The sequence below is a fragment of the Helianthus annuus genome, chromosome 9 (assembly GCF_002127325.2).
Source record: "Helianthus annuus cultivar XRQ/B chromosome 9, HanXRQr2.0-SUNRISE, whole genome shotgun sequence".
NCBI lineage: Eukaryota > Viridiplantae > Streptophyta > Magnoliopsida > Asterales > Asteraceae > Helianthus > Helianthus annuus.
The window spans coordinates 129,329,906-129,351,611 of NC_035441.2; the positions used below are offsets into that span (position 1 = coordinate 129,329,906).

A 21,706-nucleotide genomic window follows, 5' to 3' on the forward strand; every position below is an offset into this window, starting at 1 on the left:
TGTTGTGTGGAAATGATATGACTAATTAAATGTGGTGGTATATATATAGATGCAACTAGGTAACGACAAACATATTAATTAATGGTCAAATGTGGTTACCCTAAGGCCTAAGAGAATATTTTCTTCAAGTCCTAGAATGATGTGCTTTGTCAGCCACCATTAACAGTGCTCATCAGCCCGTACAGAATGCTAAGACCATGTTATAGTGGTAAATTGTTATAATGCCCTTATTATGGGGCATTATCCGACACGTGTTATCCCAGTCAGCATGAGGCGTTATTACAAAAGTGGCGTAGTGGAAATAATGTATGATAATGCCCCTTCCAATCATTAAACAAAAAAAAAAAAGCAAAGAGATGGATGGTGATTGGCTAGTCAAAGTTGCATGGGGGTTCTCCAAAGTTGTCAGACACATGTGCCAAATTGATTGGTTAAACAAACATGGGCCAAACTTGCATCAGCGTTATTATTAAAACGCCAAACTTCATTTTTTTAATTTTTTGTTTAAATAACGCCCCATGTAATGGTAGTGGGGGCGTTTTGGGGCGTTATTTTTCAATTTTTTTTTAAAAAATCACGCCCCACTACGGGTGGTCTAAATATTAGGTTATTCGGTGTAGAGGAGTCAAGTTTTTGAAGGATGTCCCTCCACGTCAGCGCCACGTCAACATTTAAGGAGGATGCCCCTCAAACGATAGACCAAGAGAAAGGAAAGATGTGCCTATATATGTATATGTGTTGTATGTATATGTGTGAGAGAGAAGGGGAAGGCCCGGCAACAACATCCTAGGGAAGACGTTCACGACGCCGCCACACCTCTGAAAATGGTGTTGATGGTCGGCGCCGGTACAAAACGGGCCTAAACACCCGTACCGAGTAGGCTTATAAACAAGTAAACAACAACATGAACAATCACAGTGTGTATTTTCAACTCATAGTTCAAAAATATTTAGTTTTCTTACGTGTTTGTATTGTCATAATCTTTTACATTTATTTTTCATCATTGAATTTTCTTTTTTGATAAATTATATAATTTATGAATTGTTAACCAACTTATTATAATAAATAAATAATACTTAATAAACTAATTTATATGATTTTAAAATTATATACAATATATAATGGCTGAGATAAGGGATTTTAAGATACCTAAAAGTTAAGATTTTTTTTAATGCTTAAGGTATAACCTAAAATGAGGGTAAATTACCTTTTTAAACATTAATTACACTTTAATCCTCTTAACTTAGTCACACTTTAATTCCTCTATCTTTAACAAAATGATAGATAATTAATTAATAGTTACACTTTATTTTTCTATAAAAAAACTATCTACACGAATTTTAAACAGATATAACTTTTTCATATGTTAATAATTTTTTAAATATACCATAAAAACAAGTATTTTATTCTATTTAATTTGACTATTGTATTACTATAGTTTTTTTTAATTAAAAAAATCGATATGTTACGTGATTAATAAGGTGAGCATAAGTGAAGGTTACATGTTTCTATGATCGTATGCATACTACATTAATAATGATTGAAAAGTAAAATAAATATGATATACAAGTAATAAATCATTAATGCAAATGGAACAAGTAGTAAACCCAATTTTTTTTTTAAGGAAGTACTAAACCCACTTTTTTTAAGTAGTGGAACAAGTAGTAAACCCACTTTTTTTTAAGCAAGTACTAAACTCACTTTTTTTAAGTAGTAAACCCACTTTTTTTTTTTTTTTTTTTTTTTTTTTTTTTTTTTTTTTTTTTAAGGAAGTACTAAACTCACCTTTTTTTTAAGTAGTAAACCCACTAAGGGCATGCCCATTAATTTTCTTATTTTTGGTAGTTCAAAAATTTTGGCATATATCATCACAAAAGGATGCCAACGTGCACATCCTCCAGTGCTAAAAAACGCCACATTGGTGTTAGCTTCTTTCCATTTCCATACGTTGTTGATAATGGTCTTAGGGTCGGTCATCATACTCACTTGGGATTTTTAGAAACTCCTTTCCTTTATCATTCTATGGTTGAAAGCAAAAGTTGCAAATACGGAGGAATGAGATTCATTGTTCCACTTGTAATTGGTCTCGGTGCGGTGCCATCTTATTTCAAGTTTAGGTAGCTAGAGGGTGGGGAGTTTCGACGCAACATGAGAATATATATATCTGTGAATATGATAAGAGCCTTGCACCATATATACAAATGAGTTACGCATGGAGTAAAATGGTCGGTCAAAATGAGCAGTTTCGTCACATCCTTTCATATCTGCCAACCAATTTTTTACGGTTAAAAATCAATTTATAAAAAGCTGCAAGGCATGACACTTAGTTTTATCAATATCCTTCGACTTAAATTATTTTTATATATATATTTTTAAATGGCAACGGTTACTCACTCCCAATTTACACCACATTAATCATAAACTACTCCTTGCTTGGAATTAAACTTAAGACCTCCCACTAAGAGACTACCAACTTTAATTTGCTTTATTGATCGTAAGTTCGTAACAAAGTAGTTTTTTTACTTACTAGTAGGGAGCCCGCGCGTTGCGACAGGACTGTTAAACCAAACAAAAGTTAGATGTTTTTAAACCACTAACACGTGTTACGACGTGTCAACCGAGAATTCCCAACACTTCAGAATATTCAAAAACACATAAACTACAGAAAAAACAATGGTGTCTGCCAGTTTTGAGTCAATATATATCATCCTCATCACTCAAAAGTAAGCCCCTATTTCTACTAGTAAGAATTCCCAACAATTGCATTTTCAATCTGGAACCAATGCATTTTGAGTTTCAATCTGAGAATTCCCAACACTAGCATTTTCAGAATAGTAAAAAAAAAAAAAAAAAAAAAAAACAAATTTGTGCAGCAAATGAACCGAATTTGACTTATGGGAAGTGCCCTATTGTAAATATATATAAGATCTTGAGAGTTGAAACAACCTTTTCACCAATTTTAACGTTAACGACTTTTCTTTTGTTATATATGTGGACAACGACAGTTTCTCTGGTCTTGGAATTACCTGAAGTTGAGTGAATAAAGTATAAGAAATTTTAAACTACTTAATTACCTGGTGCATTTGCACTTATACACCATCTAGTATGTAAATAGATGTAAATTTATCCAAAGCCTCTTCAGAAGTCCCTATATTGCGTTCAATTTCAACCATGAGACACAATATCTACAACATCAAAAACAAAAAAGTTTAGCCCCACTGATATATGAAGAACAACAAAAGATCACAAAAATCAAAGGAAAAAAGGAACGTACTATTCCAGCGTGCTTACTTCCAAATCACTAAAACTAAACATCTTATTTCCATTTATCGAGTGATGAAATTGGGTGGCGGCTTCCACGCTACGTACTCCACGAGTAATGGAAGCTCCATAATGTGGCGCCCCAACCCCCCTTACAAGGTGGGATAGAGGGAGAATGGGAGAGGGGGCGTTTGTGCACTTCCGTGGAGTAACCCTAGCAGGTGTACGTTATGTAGCTTTGTTTTTTGGTGATTCCCGTTGGCAATGCTCTAAAGATAAGAGAAACTGATCCAGATATAGTTTTTGGAAATATTTTAAAGGCACACACTAAAACATTGGTTGATGAAGTCAGGTTAGGTGGTTCAATTAATGAGGTTTCTTTACAAAGGTATTATTTGCTATCTCTGCTGCTGTGTTGCAGACTTGTTATTTGCAATGATATTCAGCAATACCAAAACCCAACTGAAGCTTGAAGCATCTACATATTATATCCTGAAGCTTGGGTAGTTGAGGCAAAGCTACAGATGCCTCCAATAACAATATATATAGTGATGCACACCACCAACTTGTTATCAGGCATTCGTTTCAATAGCATGCATGTGCATGCCCAATTTTCATAGTAGGACGCTCCACAAATAAGGGTGAAGGGGGCACCCCCTAATGAGCTAATGAGGTGAGGGGAAACTTTTTTTAACCCAATCATACGTTGCCATGTCATTTCCCTTCTATAACTTCCCTCTTGTCCAAAAACGTACGGGGTGCACCCCTCTTGGGGGACTTGTTTTTTTTATTCAAAAAGAAAAAAAAAAAGGAAAAAAAAAGAAAATAATTTGATTGGTTGAAAAGCTTGTGGGCCACCCTCTTCCTCTCTCCCTTCACGCGGTAACCTTCCACCGATCCCATTCACCGAATTGGGTCACCGCAGGGATGGCGGCGGTGTTCCCGCTCGGGGAATTGGGTCACCGAAGCCACTCCCCGCTGGTGCCCCGTATACCCTAAAAAAGAATCTTGTGGCTATTATGTCTTTGCCTTTCAGTTTGTGTTTATTGTTTTCTGGATTAAAGTGATGATGGAATGCTGCCAAGTCTTTGTGATTTTATAAGATGACTAGGACTAGGGCTGCAAACGAACCGAACAAACACGAACAAGACCTTGTTCGTGTTCGTTTGTTAAGAAATATATATGTTCATGAACCGTTCACGAACACTTATCGAACGAGATTCTATGTTCGTGTTCGTTTGTTAAGGAAATGAACTTGTTCGTGTTCATTTGTGTTTGTTTGCTAATTTTAGGCAACGAACAAAAATGAACCTTGACGAACATAAATGAGCACAAACTAATGTTCATAAACACAAATGGAAACAAACGAACACAAACAATCGTTTATGAACAAAATATATAATACACCGAAACTTATTAGATATTTAATTTGTCGGAATTTTGAAGTATTTAAATAAATATAAAAACTAAAAACACTAATGAACTATCGAACACAAACGAATACGTTACCGAACGTTCACGAACATAAACGAACAAACACGACCTCTGTTCATGTTTGTTTATTTAACTAAACGAACGAAATTTCTTGTTCGTGTTCGTTTGTTTAATAAATGAACGAACACAAACGAACTTCCTACCGAACGGTTCATGAACTGTTCGCCGAACGTTTGGTTCGTTTGCAGCCCTAACTAGGACCACACTGTTTTTGTTATAAATTATACAAAACTTGTATGCTTACTTGAATGATGGCAACGCGAAGAACATCACCTTTCAAACCCACAGAAAAAGAACAAACCGCCAACAACAATGGTGCTGCCACAAACCTCAACACCATCCCATATATGGTTAGTCTAACACTGCAATGAACTATCTTCTCTTGTAAAGCCATGAATAATCCTGCATGCACCACTTTTTGTTTCACATTTCCATGAAACTATGAAAGAAGAATTTTACACATGTGAAGTTTCCGGAAACAAATGCCCTTGAAGCATCTCTGGGAAGTCAAGTATCATACAAACTTATATAATTATAAATTAAAACTTTTAGTTCAGTTCACTTAAAGTCATCCGAGTTTATAGTCTAGAACTCTTTAAAGTTCAGTAATAGAACACTTTAAAGTTCAGTAATCTAGTTTAGCTTGCATAACTTTATTGACATGAAGTGATGAAAGTTTTACACATTTTCTGAGATGTTTAACATATAAGATTACTATGGATTTATCCAACTCACTAATGTAATTTCTTTGATAAGTGCATTTGAAAATAATTAGGATTCCTAATTTTGGAAAATATATAAATCCTTCCAGCAAGTGATCGTAGCCACCTCCCTTCCCATAATGAGATTTCCCTTTTGTCACATCAAACTTGATGTTGTTCCATGCATGGAAGAAAAAGAATAAATTAAAACCCGAGTCACCAACGTTAGCATCTACGCATACATTCAATAGAACCTAATTAGACTAGAAGGTATGAGGGCCGGCCCTGCCCCGGCGCCACACCCCACACCGTCCCCCTGCCCTCCTTCCCGTCCTCTCCGTCAGCCCACAGACGCTCGCGACGGGCACCATTCTCTCTCTCTTTCATCTTTCTCTCTCCTCTCTCTCTCTCTCTCAAATCAAATCAATTATATTTTTTAATTGTTTTTATAAATAGTGTGGGCCCCATCCTCCACCCTCTTTCCATCCTCTTTAGACCCATCCTCATTCTCGATGACGTGGCGGCCCATCCCCTTGGGGATGAGCCTAACCATACCGATTAGTCTAAGGCTAGAAGGTATGGTGAGACTCATCCCCAAGGGGAGAGAGAAAGAAGAGAGAGAGAGAGAGAGAATGGTGGCCCGTCGTGCTCGTCACTGGGGAGACGGAGAAGCCGGGACGCTCCAAAGGGGGGCGGTGTGGGGGTGCGGCGCCAGGCCTCGCCGGGCCAAGACCGACCCCCATACCGTTTAGTCTTACCGATGTCCCACATATAAAAACTAACAAAATAAAATGACAATTCAATGAGTCATAAATTATCATGATACCCCCTACTTCCATTTAAGTCTCCCTACAAATTTTATAGTATAATTAACGATTCATCACAATTTGTTCAAATTTCAATACAAAAACTTTGTTGTTTGGTTGTAATTTGAAAGAAAAATACTGTACAAAATAGATATCCCCGCCTTCACCTTCAACGAATAAGGAATCACCTTCAACTAATAAGGAATAAACTTTGAATTTTGAGGTAAACCAACAAGTTTCACACAGTTTTGATGGAAGCTTGATCAGCAAATCGACCAGCATACATATTCAATTAGTGTAATATGCGTTCTGGATTGGCTTAAGGAAAACATTAATGCCTGCAAATAATTGTAATAGAAATTATTGCACAATGCACATATGATATAGATATGTAATTAGTAGAATCTAGTTACCAGACATAATAAAGTAATTCACAAAACATGAGAGTAGATATACACATGTCTATGGAGGTCTTGTTTTATATTTAGCAATCGAACAAGTTTCCATGCTCATCAACCAGTGATAATACATGCTTTAATAATTGGTAATAACATCTTATCCATTTCATTGGTATTACTATTTAGATATTAATATCCAGAATCAGTGGTAGAGCTTGACCAAAAGTTCAGGGGGGCGAAAATGCAGGGATTTTTTAGACAAAATAATTGGGGGGAGACGGACCTATATAATTTTAAAAATTTTGGACGAAAAATCAGAAATATTACACTTCTAAAAGAAACATTGGCAGGGGCGGGTGCACCCCCCGTCCCCTCAAAGCTACGCCCATATCCAAAATTCACCTGAAGTTAATCTGATCAAATTTAATTACCGCCAGATGCATACAAATATACAATGAGATAGATAAGTTAACACCAGGTGCATACGAATATTCTTGTAGCCACAATACACCACACCTATCATCTCTAATTCATCATATCCACCATTGATCATCATCCTCACCCTTCAATTCCAAAAACCTAATCATCACCATCATCCTCATCCATCCAATCCACAATCCCTATCCAACACAAACCCTAACCCTCGTCATTACTCCAAGAATCAAGGTCATGGATTGTTGCTCGTGTTCATCATCCGGTGTCCGTGTTCTATCAACCATGAGCGGCTAGTCTCCCCGGGTTTTACCCCGAGGTAGGTTTTTGTAAGAATTCTAGGATTTCAACATTATACTTATGATTTGATTGGTGACGGTTCGTTTCAGAATTTGGATTTTTTCATAATTGTCTTGCATTTAATTCACAAATTGTCGAGTGAGTTATGAAATTTGACTTTGTGAAACGAATATGTGCAATTATGCCTTATCATAGGATGATACGATTTACATGATCTTGGTAACGAAGTGCAGTGCAGTACGTTGTCTATGACGTTGATAGCTCTTGGCACCTAAGCCACGTGACACTAAATCCGTTAATAACTAATTCAACTAAATTGAATCTAAAAAGTGTAGGAACCCTCAGTGTTACAAGTACCGAACCGGGTGTGAATCTTGTCTCAAATTATAGTTTTAGTCAAGTAATCATTTTTATGATAGTTCATGTAATCTCGTTTAGTATTTCGAAGTAAAAATGTCGATCCATTCCAACATGCATTTTCCAAACAAACAAAAAAAAATCAATTTTCAATATTCATAATTGTTCAACTTTTGATAATCGACCAAGTCCCGACTCAAACCATAATCTCTTCTCGGTTCAACCCCTTACTACTACTAATTCTTAGTTTGAGGTAATTTGGGTTATAAATATTATCTTTGACCGGGGCACGACACCTCGATCAAATTTTGGCCTCGTTGCCCGAGAAGCTAGTGCGCTTAGTGTTGCACTGTTTGTTTGATTTTGTTAATATTGAGAAGTTTTGAATCCTGAAAATCCAAAAAAAAAAAAAAATTATTTTAGTTTTTAGTTTTCTTTCTTGTATATATTTGATTATACTTTAGTTAGTCAAGTTTGTCTGTGCAGGTACATGTTTTGCAGGCACCTTATTTCACAATGAATTAGGTAGATGATAACCGATGTGAATGTTACGCGAGGCGAGACCATCTATTGCATCAATGCTCATTGTTCTATGAGAAGGTTCAAGCATACAAGGTACGTGAAGGCTACCTTATCAGAAGGTACGGATACAGGATGGCGGCTTATGAATATCTCAAAGGTCCATCCTCATATTGTCCATACGTTAAACCGTCTCCACCACCGGAGCAAGAAAGTGAAGCTTATCAGTCATGCCCTTGTTATGGAAAAGCTCACATATATTGCCCAATTTTTTGGAAAGGATAAATAAAGTCCGGTTACAAGCCACCTTCATACCATGGATACTGTCCATCAAATGTTAAATATAATTATGAGCCAAAGTGGGATTTATGATAACTATGAACTCGAGAGGCTAAGTTTCACAAGCTACCAGCAGGAGGATGTTGATTATTACCATGAATATCCTCAGTCAGCATACGAGGACCCTCAAGGTTCACAACGTTCTAAACTTGATGCTCTTATAAACATGTTGAAAGAGTCAAAGAATGAGAATGAGATGAGAAACAAAGCTCATGAAGCATTAGTGATTCAAGTGGGTCAACTCACCGAGGAAGTTGCCCAAATTAGACTAGACGAGACCGATAGAAGTTGGCTAGTGGTACCATGATTGATGGTGATGTGGTGGAAGAGGTTACAAGTCTTCGAAAGCAAGAAAACAAGTGTGAAAATTACACTTTTTTGTCCAACGTATTAATTACACTTTTTTTAACGAAATTCTTAATCAATTACAATCTAGCACACTACCACACATAACGAATTTGATCAATTAATTGCTTAGGCAATTTTTGACCAAAACAAGTTATATGTTCCAGTTCATTATGCCACAATAATGATAAAGTTCCCGTACAAATAACTTTAACGTACTAAACGTACGAATAGCATGAAAAAGGCAAAAAGACGTGGTGACATTTTTCATAATTATTTGCTCGTAGGGTAATTATCAAAATTAATCTACAAATGATCCTGTAGAGTAATTTTGATCTTGTAAAGTAATTTTGTAAAATGTTCTTGTAGAGTAATTTTGATCTTGTAGAGTAATTTTGTAAAATGTTCTTGTAGAGTAATTTTGATCAAAAAACTATACCTCACCAAAAAAACCCCAAAAAATCTAACCCCCCCCCCCCACACAGACCCAAACTAAATGCTAAAAACTAAACCATAAAGCTAAACCCCATAACTAAATGCTAAATTTTTTTTTACAAAATTACTCTACAGGATAATTTTACAAAATTACTCTACAAGATCAAAATTACTCTACATGATCATTTGTAGAGTAATTTTAGAGTAATTTTGATAAACTTGCAGAGTAATTTTAATTCATTTGTAGTGTAATTTTGATGCAGAGTAATTTTGATACACTCGTAGAGTAATTTTGATAATTACCCCACAAGATCAAAATTACTCTACAAGAACATTTTACAAAATTACTCTACAAGATCAAAATACTCTACAAGATCATTTGTAGAGTAATTTTGATAATTACTAATAATTACGAAAATGACACCGCGATTTTTCAGCAAAACCTTCAGTTCATACGTTTTGTACGTTAAAGTTATTTGTATTTGATCTTTTGTCATACACTGTTATAACATTTCTGCAGTACACTTATCTCAAAATCCGCTCCAACATCAACAAACAAAACATACAAAACATGTGGAGATTGGCATTCATTATATTAGAAAAAAAGTCAAAGTCGGTTATGTTTGAGTTTTACATATTCTGACTGATTATCAATATACAAACATCTTTACTAAAGGGTTGCCTCATCACGTTTCACACGTTCAGAATATTAGATGATTTATATTTGTTATATATTTGGACAATATATCGAAATTCTCTTGTAATTAGCTAGAGTTTCCTTATGTGTTTTATACCCATCCGTGTATAATAAGAAATACGACACTTTTTAGTTATTAGGAGAATGCAAAATACTCTTTTTTTGGGATTTAAAATAAACCCTTATAAATCTTTTGGAAGCTACAAGAGCGAAACAATATTATTCCATATATATAAGTTTGTAAGTTTTTTTTGCATTATCAGTTGTACATTAAGCTTTGAGAGTTTTTCAAAAAAAAACTTGCTTTTTTTTTTACTTTAATCCAAAGGTTTTTTACTCTTTTCAATTTTAACCCTACATAATTTGTTTTTTAACTTTAACTCAGAACTTTTCATTATTTCTAATTTAATTTCGCAGCTTTTGTCACTTATACTTTTCATCTTTCGCAAATTTTCGTTTTACGTATAGTTCTACATTTTTTCGAGTTAATACGGCGCAACGTGCATGTGTGGTTCAACGTTTTTACCTCTATTTTCTCATGTTTGACAGGTTCGTCACAACACGCATACCCTAGGTCGAGTCAGTGTTGGTGGTCGATAACGGTTGTGTGACATTAGTACTATTTGACAACGTTTTACGCCACGCCGCAACGCGGGGTGTGCTTTGAGGTTTTTCAAAGAAAAAATAGTTATACATATGATTGTCGCAACGTTAACTTTGGGGGTTTCCCAAAAAAATGATTTTTTTTTTTACTTTTCGCCCAAAAGTATTTCACTAATTACTTTTAACCCAAAACTATTTGTTTTATTACTTCTAACACAAAACTTTTTATCTTTTGCAATCTATCCTTATAACCTTTTTTACTTTCAACTTGGTCTTTATAGTTTTCATTTTCCGCAAATTTTTCGCTTTATGCTTGGTTCTAAATTTTGTGACTTAACACTCGCAACGTGCGTTTTTGGTTTAACGTTTTTAAGTTTCGTTCTAATTTTGCGAGTTAACACGACGCAGCGTGCTTGTGTGGGTGAACGTTTTTACATCGTCTATTTTTTCCCCGTTTGACAAGTTTAACGTAACATGCGGGTGCTAGATCGACTTAGTTATAACTAAAGATTCCCCGCCGCATTGCGGCGGGTCGCAGTCCTAGTTGGTATCAAATACCCAACTAAGTCTCTAAATACATTATTTCTGGTTCAATGGAATAAATAAGTATAAGAAACAGCCCTATAAATTACAAACTTCTTTTTGCATTCAACCATATTTGGACTATTAATATGGGAAAATTACCAAAGTGGCCGTTTGACCAAGCCATTTTCCAAAATAGTCATTTGACCGGGCATAATGCACCCTCCCATCAAAGTGAACTCCCATATTTATGCACCTTCAATCCAGCCACAACCAAGCGGACACGTGTCCCTCTTACCTGACCAGGCTTTATGCACCTTCAATGTCAGCCGAGCCGCTACAAGTACAAGCCGAGCCGCTTCGCCCCCTGCCCCACAAGTACAAACCGAGCCGCTACAAGTACAACACCCTTGATTTCAAAAAGTACAACACCCTTGATTTCATTGCTTGTTGCACATGTGAATAGTGCGAAAGGAGGATGCTCAAAACTCGGAAGTCAAAAAGTTTATATAATGTTCTTGTTGGAAAAAAAATTCGGATGAAAGATTTCGCTAGATCGAATTGGGTTCAAGAATAGTAAAATTATTGAGATTTCTTGATGTCTCTCGATTCTAAAATCCAGAAAATTATGTGCTTCTACATGATGCGTGAAGTAGTAAAGCTTTCTCATGTGTATAACGTAACACATATGTATATATCCCACATTTTACATTCAATAATTATTGCATTACTCAATCAATAACCATCTTTTTTAACAAATGACGTTAGTACAACTTTAATAATCTCTAGTCCAATGTAATTGGTTATGAACTTAGCTATAATATGACTTGTTGATAGTTATCAAAGCAAGATGTTTAGGACAACGTAATATGCAATGAGCAATGGTATGGATACAAGCGTGCCGAATATGACCCTGACAATGGCAGACAAACAGATGTAAGAATATAATATTATTTACAAAAAAGATAGAACAAAAGAAAACGTAAGAATAAAATACTATTTACAAAAAAGATAGAACAAAAGAAAACGTTGGGTTCTAGTAAGGGTGGCTCTTTAGTGTTACTAAATAAGATCCTAAAACTTGAAATATATTTAACATTATTTTCTGGTTACATAAATAAAAGATTTAATAAAAATTATTAACAGTAAAACTATAAAAATAAATTACCAATTTTTTAGACTTATTTTTTTATATAGTAGGTGTTTAAGATTATATTATTTTAGACAAAGAGTTTATTTTAGAAGGACGACACCTTTACTAATTAATATACTTGATTATATAAAGAGTTTATTTTAGAAGGACAACACCTTTACTAATATACTTGATTATATTAGAAACTTAAATATATTTTTTCAATAGATATATTGCTTATACAGTTGTTTTAACAAAAAAGAATTAATAGAAAATTGACGCTGAATAGTATACTAAATTAAATCCTAAATATCACAAGAAAAGTTAAATTATTACACTAAAATTCTTGTGGAAAAAGGCCTAAATTAGAATTTTATAGAGTCATCTCCACTTCTACTTTCATAATTTTTTTTTTAATGGATAACATAATTAATCTCGAGTACTTTTAAGACATCTATCGAACCACACAGAGTACTTTGAGAGTAATTCGATTCCACTACCAATTCTGTGGAAAACCTGGTAACCCACCCGCCCGTAGACACGACGGTGAAATTACTAGTAAAATCCGTTTTGCTCAAAGATCAAAGCCAAGTTTCCATGATTCTCCTATCATTACTCACAAGTGTCTCATTCTACACCAAATGAGAGGTGAACAACATACATCTCTCAAGAGAAATATAAATCTTCCACCACTAGATCTAGAGATAATTGGCACTCCTACTTTCATATACTTTCTTGGTTTTCATTATCGACAACAAGTTTTGTAGTAATTGACAGAATATATTTGATCAACTACGTCATAATCATAAAAATGTTTCCATTGGCTTTTTGTAAAGAAAAAAGTTAGTTAAGTTAGTCTTTTCATTGGCTTGAGGAGACTTTTTATTAAAAAGAGTACATATACAAAAAGAAAAGCTTACGCGGTGCTGAGTAAGTTTGCATGAAGTCCATATTCCTTTGCAAATACGAAAGAACCAATGGCTTGCGGTAGGGCAGCCTGTCCAAATCAAGGTAACTTTTTTATTCTTCACAAGCACAGATTGCAATAATTTTTATGTGTGGTGGTGGGTGAAACAAACGCTCCATCTTTAGGCATGAAGCGACACATAAAGCCTAGTCAGTAAAAAAGTTTGAAGTTAAAAAAGGGTGTAGTAGTGTTTGAAATTTTGCAATTATTAGATATTCTAATAGAATTAAATAAAAATAAAAAAAAACATTAAAAAAATTCTATTGGTCATCCGTTTTGAATCAGGCGTTTTAAATAAAACGCTCTTCGATTTTTTTTTTGAAAAAAACGCCCAGGAGACGGTTAGGATGACGTGGAGGGGCTTTTCTTAGGGAAAAAACGCCAAAAACCCCCCTCCACTACGGCTGGTCTTAGGGGTACTTTTCTCTTTATTTGTAAAATTTAAATTTGCTACTAAAACAATTGGAATTTTAAAATTGATTAGCGTAGGTAATTTCGATCATAAACTTTTAAAAATGAAGTGTTTTTGTGACGGTCTTTCTAGTACCACTGTTTTTAGTTATCACTACTACATAACACATTTTGGACGGAAAATGTTTCGTAATATATAGTTTCGTCACTAATTGTTTTTGTGACTAACTTATGAAGGATATTAGTGACAGAAAGTTCCATATTTTAATTTGACAAGGTTTTGGACGAGCTTTTTATAGATCCCCTAATTAAAAGTTAAAAGAAACCATTAATTATTCGGTTTTAGTGCACAACAGTAGTAAGTGTATTATTATATATAACTCCTGCATGGGTAACCATTGACTTCATGAATAAATCAAGTTGGTCAAACCTTAATTTGGATTAATTTGTTGGTGAGATATTATTCTGTTAGCTATTTTTGGATTAATTTGTTGGTGTGATATTATTCTGTCAGAACAGGTATCATAAGCCTTAAATTCATGGAGTTAATTAATGGAGAATTAGATGCCAAAAAAAGTATTTGATGAGCGAATGACAACCCTAGATGCCTTAATTCTACACCGTTGCAAATATGCAAGAGAATTAAAAATGGTGAGTTGCACAAAATATAAAGCACATATATCAACTATAGAGATTAATATTTCATTGATATTTTATTTGATTACCAAATTGTTGACCCCCTTTAATTTTATAACTTCTAATTTTTTATGAGTTTTTGTTGACCCCCTTTAATTTTATAACTTGTAATTTTTTTATGAGTTTAAAAACGGGTAAGAGAATGTTAGTTGACTTCTATTTAACAATTAATTTATAAAAAATGGGTTGCTAATCAAACTTTTAATTGAGGTAGAATTTGTCTCCAAAACTTTTATAAACGAAACCATTTTTTGAAAATTGCTAAAGCGAGATCAGGATTACATGTACATATAATGTATGTGATAATGTGAAGACTTTATTTTTTTGAACAACGAATTTCTTACTCGTGAGACTTGAACTTAAGACCTCACAGTTAGGTGTATTAAAATGCTTTTGTCTTGCTACTTAAGTGTATTAAAATACGTTTTGGTTACCTGAATGATGGCAACATGAAGAACATCCCCTCGCAGACCAACAACAAAAGATCCAATTGCCACGGTCACTGGTGCTACGATAAACCTCAGTATCATTGCAACTACAACTAGTTTCGCACTACATTCAATCATCCTATCTTGCATTGCCATGAACAGTCCTGCATATTCTCCAATTTTAGAACCACAGAATAAAAATAAGTGAAAAAAGCATCCGAATTTAATAAAACAATAATGCAGTACAGTTTTGAGAACAGAAACTATACATTACCAGAAAGCAAAGCATATATGAGAAAAAAGATTTACAAGAGAATCGAATTGTAAAAAAGTTAGGCCGCTCGTGAGCTATTTGAGATTGTTCGCCAAAAGCTTGAATCGAGCATGGCCTCGTACATTGAGTTTTACTAATTTAGCGAGTCTAAATGAGTCTATTATTTATTAATTAATATACTTTATAGGTAAGGACTTTTCTAGGAAAAAGACATTTTTCCTAAAGAGTGTAAGAGGTCTATATAGACATTACATTTTAGATTTTTGGTATGATGTTATAGATTCTTTTGGCATGGTGTTATATAGAAAAACATATAACGTAACAATTTAAAACACAAGCAAATATATTCTAAGCATGAAATTCAAAAAGAACATATAAAAAAATTAATTAATGTGCTTTAAATTTCATGTCAAAAATACATATGATTGTATTTTAAATTGTTACATTTAGTGTTTTTTTAATGCAAAAAGAATCTAAAGCATTAAGCTCAAATTTTTAAACAAAATGCCCACATAGACTCCTCAATCTTTTTAGGAAAAATGTCCGTTTGTAGATTAAGCCTACCCACCAAATATATATTCACATGATAATTATTTCATATGTATAAAGCTATGATAAATATATAATAATTAAATATATAAACTATGTTACATATAAAAACTATATATATGTACACACACAAACATAGTTTTAATCTGTATATATAAAATATAAAAAATAATAAACAGTAAACGAGACGAGACGAGCTCGAGTTTTTAAAAATAGAGCTTTGAAAACGAGTTGTCTTGACTCATTTACACCCTATAAGTGATACAAATGTTGCTGTATCATAGTTATAGGTATAGTGATTTGGATGTCAATAATAATCGCGTAGAGAAGCTCACCCATGCACAACATGGATATTCCAGCACCAGCTCTCGACATGATATGTACCGATCCTTCCATGATAATCGGCATTTCCAGATTCCACCTGCAGCCAATGATTGCAGACATAAGAGTCATGAGAGTTCTTAACACTACAATGACATATATGAAATCTATATATATTTATAAGTTTTAGGAATGATACAAAGTTGAGCTATCTATCCCAGAACGTTAGCATTACCTATTAGATATGAGTGCCCAAATAAGCCCGAGACTGCAAGCGTAAGAGTTCGGGTTCTTAGCAAGCTTTAGTCCAACAATTTTTGCTATAACCAATAGAGAAGTTTGTTTACTTTTGTCATCCACATTAGTGCTTTCACAATTTGTGGCAGATTCTAATGACGAAGCTCCTGAATCCAACGATCGCTTTGCGCTTTGGAACTCAAACATCATGAGAAGGACCATTATCCAAAGCATGAATTGCAAAATGGATGATTGTATGACAATATTCTCTCCAAGAGGTCCATACATTGCTTCCATGAGAGGCACCCCTACAACAAGTGCATTGTTTAAGCTAGACAAAGAGAAGCATGTAATGGACCAAGCATAGTTTCCTTTCTTAGTAAAATTAGCCCATAACAATATTGCTAAGAGAATGATGGCTTTGGAGATGACATCAGCTGCCAAGAAACGATAGTTCATTTTGTAAGGATTGATGCGGGTTGTGAAGTCGAATGTGAACAGTGGCATGATGAAGTAGCAACTTAGCCGGTTTATCGCGTCACAATGGTCGGAGTTGAACATGTGCCACCACTTCACGGAACCATAACCTAAAATCAGTGCTGTGTAGAGTGGAAACATTGCGGCAAGAACCTTGTAAATGTCTTCCCACCCTATCATTTCTCTTAGTATTATTATTCTGTTAACTTAATATATATGTTGTGTGGAAATGATATGACTATTTAAATGTGGTTGTATATATATAGATGCAACTAGGTAACGACAAACATATTAATTAATGGTCAAATGTGGTTACCCTAAGGCCTAAGAGAATATTTTCTTCAAGTCCTAGAATGATGTGCTTTGTCAGCCACCATTAACAGTGCTCATTAGCCCGTACAGAATGCTAAATATTAGGTTATTCGGTGTGGAGGAGTCAAGTTCTTGGAGGATGTCCCTCCACGTCAGCGTCACGTCAACATTTAAGGAGGATGCCCCTCCAACGATAGACCAAGAGAAAGGAAAGATGTGCCTATATATGTATATGTGTTGTATTTGTATATATGTGTGTGAGAGAAGGGGAAGGCCCGGCAACAACATCCTGGGGAAGACGTTCACGACGCCGCCACACCTCTGAAATGGTGTTGATGGTCGGCGCCGGTACAAAACGGGCCTAAACACCCCGTACCGAGTAGGCTTGTAAACAAGTAAACAACAACATGAACAATCACAATGTGTATTAGATTTCAACTCATAGTTCAAAAATATTTAGTTTTCTTACGTCTCTGTATTGTCATAATCTTTTACATTTATTTTTCATCATTGAATTTTCTTTTTTGATAAATTGTATAATTTATGAATTGTTAACCAACTTATTATAATAAATAATACTTAATAAACTAATTTATATGATTTTAAAATTATATACAATATATAATGGAAGGGATTTTAAGAGGCCTAAAAGTTAAGATTTTTTTTTTTGTTTTAATGCTTAAGGTACAACCTAAAATGAGGGTAAATTACCTTTTTAAACATTAATTACACTTTAATGCTCTTAACTTAGTCACACTTTAATTCCTCTATCTTTAACAAAATGATAGATAATTAATTAGTAGTTACACTTTATTTTTCTATAAAAAACTATCCCCACGAATTTTAAACAGATATAACTTTTTCGTATGTTAATAATTTTTTAAATATACCATAAAAACAAGTATTTTATTCTATTTAATTTGACTATTGTATTACTATAGTCTTTTTTAATTAAAAAAATCAATATGTTACGTGATTAATAAGATGAGCATAACTGAAGGTTACATGTTCTTGTTAAAGGTTACATGTTCTTGTTATCGTATACATACTTCATTAATAATGATTGAAAAGTAAAATAAATATGATATACAAGTCATAAATCATTAATGCAAATGGAACAAGTGGTAAACCCAATTTTTTTTTATTTATTATAAGGAAGTACTAAACCCACTTTTTTTAAGTAGTGGAACAAGTAGTAAACCCACTTTTTTTTAAGCAAGTACTAAACTCACTTTTTTTTTTAAGTAGTAAACCCACTTTTTTTTTTTTTTAAGGAAGTACTAAACTCACTTTTTTTTAAGTAGTAAACCCACTAAGGGCATGCCCATTAATTTTCTTATTTTTGGTAGTTCAAAAATTTTGACATATATCATCACAAAAGGATAGCAACGTGCAAATCCTCCAGTGCTAAAAAACGCCACATTGGTGTTAGCTTCTTTCCATTTCCATACGTTGTTGATAATGGTCTTAGGGTCATCATACTCACTTGGGATTTTAGAAACTCCTTTCCTTTATCATTCTATGGTTCAAAGCAAAAGTTGCAAATACCGAGGAATGAGATTCATTGTTCCACTTGTAATTTGTCTCGGTGCCATCTTATTTCAAGTTTAGGTAGCTAGAGGGTGGGGAGTTTCGACGCAACATGAGAATATATCTGTGAATATGACAAGAGCCTTGCCCCATATATACAAATGAGTTACGCATGGAGTAAAATGGTCGGTCAAAATGAGTAGTTTCGTCACATCCTTTCATATCTGCCAACCAATTTTTTACGGTTAAAAATCAATTTATAAAAAGCTGCAAGGTAGGACACTTAGTTTTATTAATATCCTTTGACTTAAATTATTTTTATATATATATATTTTTAAATGGCAATGGTTACTCACTCCCAATTTACACCACATTAATCATAAACTACTTCTTGCTTGGAATTGAACTTAAGACCTCCCACTAAGAGACTACCAACTTTAATTTGCTTTATCGATCGTAAGTTCGTAACAAAGTAGTTTTGTTACTTACTAGTAGGGAGTCCGCGCGTTGCGGCAGGACTCTTAAACCAAACAAAAGTTAGATGTTTTTGAACCACTAACACGTGTTACGACGTGTCAACCGAGAATTCCCAACACTTCAGAATATTCAAAAACACATAAACTACAGAAAAAACAATGGTGTCTGCCAGTTTTGAGTCAATATATATCATCCTCATCACTCAAAAGTAAGCCCCTATTTCTACTAGTAAGAATTCCCAACAATTGCATTTTCAATCTGGAATCAATGCATTTTGAGTTTCAATCTGAGAATTCCCAACACTAGCATTTTCAGAATAGTAAAAAAAAAAAAAAAAAAAAAAAACAAATTTGTGCAGCAAATGAACCGAATTTGACTTATGGGAAGTGCCCTATTGTAAATATAAGATCTTGAGAGTTGAAACAACCTTTTCACCAATTTTAAAGTTAATGACTTTTCTTTTGTTATATATGTGGACAACGACAGTTTCTTTGGTCTTGGAATTACCTGAAGTTGAGTGAATAAAGTATAAGAAATTTTAAACTACTTAATTACCTGCTGCATTTGCACTTATACACCATCTAGTATGTCAATAGATGTAAACTTATCCAAAGCCTCTTCAGAAGTCCCTATATTGCGTTCAATTTCAACCATGAGACACAATATCTACAACATCAAAAACAAAAAAGTTTAGCCCCACTGATATATGAAGAACAACAAAAGATCACAAAAATCAAAGGAAAAAAGGAACGTACTATTCCAGCGTGCTTACTTCCAAATCACTAAAACTAAACATCTTATTTCCATTTTTCGAGTGATGAAATTGGGTGGCGGCAGTGGCGGACCCAGGATTTTATTTCAGTGGGGTCCATTTTCGGGCCGGTCCTCGTTCGGGTCGAGTTAAAGTGAGGTTTGAACTAGAATTTAAAAAAAAATAAGAAAAATGGGCTTATCAAGGATTGAACCCATGACCTCTTGGTGGAAAAGAGGAAGATTTACCACTACACAAGCTTTCTTTTTATTTTTATGGTGTCCACCTAATTGTATTTATGGGGTCCATATACAATTTAATATACCGAATCTACTATTTTTTTAAAAAGATTGGGGTCTGGGGACCCCGGTGGCACCAATGTGGGTCCGCCCCTGGGTGGCGGCTTCCACGCAACTCCACGAGTAATGGAAGCTCCATAATGTGGCGCCCCAACCCCCCTTACAAGGTGGGATAGAGGGAGAATGGGAGAGGGGGCGTTTGTGCACTTCCGTGGAGTAACCCTAGCAGGTGTACGTTATGTAGCTTTGTTTTTTGGTGATTCCCGTTGGCAATGCTCTAAAGATAAGAGAAACTGATCCAGATATAGTTTTTGGAAATATTTTCAAGGCACACACTAAAACATTGGTTGATAAAGTCAGGTTAGGTGGTTCAATTAATGAGGTTTCTTTACAAAGGTATTATTTGCTATCTCTGCTGCTGTGTTGCAGACTTGTTGTTATTTGCAATGATATTCAGCAATACCAAAACCCAACTGAAGCTTGAAGCATCTACATATTATATCCTGAAGCTTGGGTAGTTGAGGCAAAGCTACAGATGCCTCTAATAACAATATATATAGTGATGCATGAAACCCGGATAATCTCTTAACATCAATAGTTAGTTTAGATAGTTAAAATAGTTAGTTATACAGCGGTTACATGGCGATTATAAACTACAAGGACCAAAGTTGTCAAGAATGAAAGGTGGTAACCACCACCCTTACCGAAAGGGTGTGTCTCCACCCTCACACCTATTCCGATCGGCCAAGACAAGGGAAAAGGAAGGAGGCACCAATTGGAACTTGTGGACAGGATACAACGTGCCTCTTCATGTTTAATCACAGCCACACATTCAAGGGACGCGTCTATTCACAAAGAGACACGACTCTTCACTCGCACCCGTTGGAAAACTATAAATAGGGGTCATTTGATTTCATTTGAACACACTCTCATTTTCGATACATACATACATTCGGTTATTGTATGATCATTGTATTCAAGTTATTGTTATTCAAGTTTGTTTATCACGCTCATTCTAGAGATCAAAGATCGTGTCGGGCCAACAATTGGTATCAGAGCATCAGGCTCTAGGCGTGGGAATCGCAAGGTATCGCAGGGAATTCGCGATCAGGTTTCAAGTTCGTTTTCAATTCGCAAGTTTCAATTCAGAATTTTGTTTAAGGGTTCGGTTCTAGGGTGATACGGTTGAACCGGGTTATTGGTTAGGAATCTAGGATTGTTGATTTCGGGGTTTAGTGCGAATTAGATTGTTGATTGTTTGATTGTTACACGATTCGGGTAATCATGGGTTTGAGATTTATTGAAACCAAGAAAGTAAAAGTTTAGTAAAGGTGAAGATTGTTCGGCAAGAAGTCATGTCAGGAACATCCGGACAAAATCCGATAATAATACAGAAGGAAGGAAGTTCTCTTTCCCAGTTTCAGTGTCCGATTCTGAAACCAACAAACTATACGGTTTGGGCTATTCGTATCAAGACGATTCTTGAAGTAAATGGTTTATGGGAAACGATTGAACCGGCAGAAAATGCAACGGTAGACACTAAGAAAGATAAGTCTGCAATTGCATATTTGTTTCAAGCAATACCAGAAGATGTTGTATTGCAAGTTGCAAGTTGTAAGACTGCAAAGGAAATTTG

General features: G+C 34.6%; 1 protein-coding gene across 2 annotated transcripts; it reads right to left on the reverse strand.

Annotated features, from left to right (window-relative positions):
* Positions 1 to 11,378: 11,378 nt before the first annotated feature.
* LOC110878649 (auxin efflux carrier component 5-like) lies at positions 11,379 to 16,919 on the reverse strand. Of its 2 annotated transcripts, XM_022126990.2 has the most exons (5): positions 16,223 to 16,919; positions 16,002 to 16,087; positions 14,850 to 15,007; positions 13,262 to 13,338; positions 11,379 to 12,122 (listed from the first exon to the last, which is right to left on the reverse strand). In XM_022126990.2, exons 1-5 carry the CDS (start codon positions 16,879 to 16,881, stop codon positions 12,050 to 12,052), a joined length of 1,053 nt encoding a protein of 350 aa, XP_021982682.1. In that variant the 5' UTR covers positions 16,882 to 16,919; the 3' UTR covers positions 11,379 to 12,049. The 2 variants fall into 2 exon arrangements, with proteins under 2 accessions (XP_021982682.1, XP_021982683.1); XM_022126991.2 differs by lacking the exon at positions 11,379 to 12,122 and having other exon boundaries at positions 13,325 to 13,454.
* Positions 16,920 to 21,706: the final 4,787 nt, after the last annotated feature.

What these genes read in the sequence shown, in the direction of transcription:
- LOC110878649 (XM_022126990.2), bottom strand. Translation starts at nt 16,881, where the DNA reads ATGATAGGGTGGGAAGACATTTACAAGGTTCTTGCCGCAATGTTTCCA. An exon ending in TGGGCACTCATATCTAATAG is followed by an intron (nt 16,088 to 16,222) that starts GTAATGCTAACG and finishes CATTGGCTGCAG; the next exon opens with GTGGAATCTGGAAATGCCGA. An exon ending in AATATCCATGTTGTGCATGG is followed by an intron (nt 15,008 to 16,001) that starts GTGAGCTTCTCT and finishes GAGAATATGCAG; the next exon opens with GACTGTTCATGGCAATGCAA.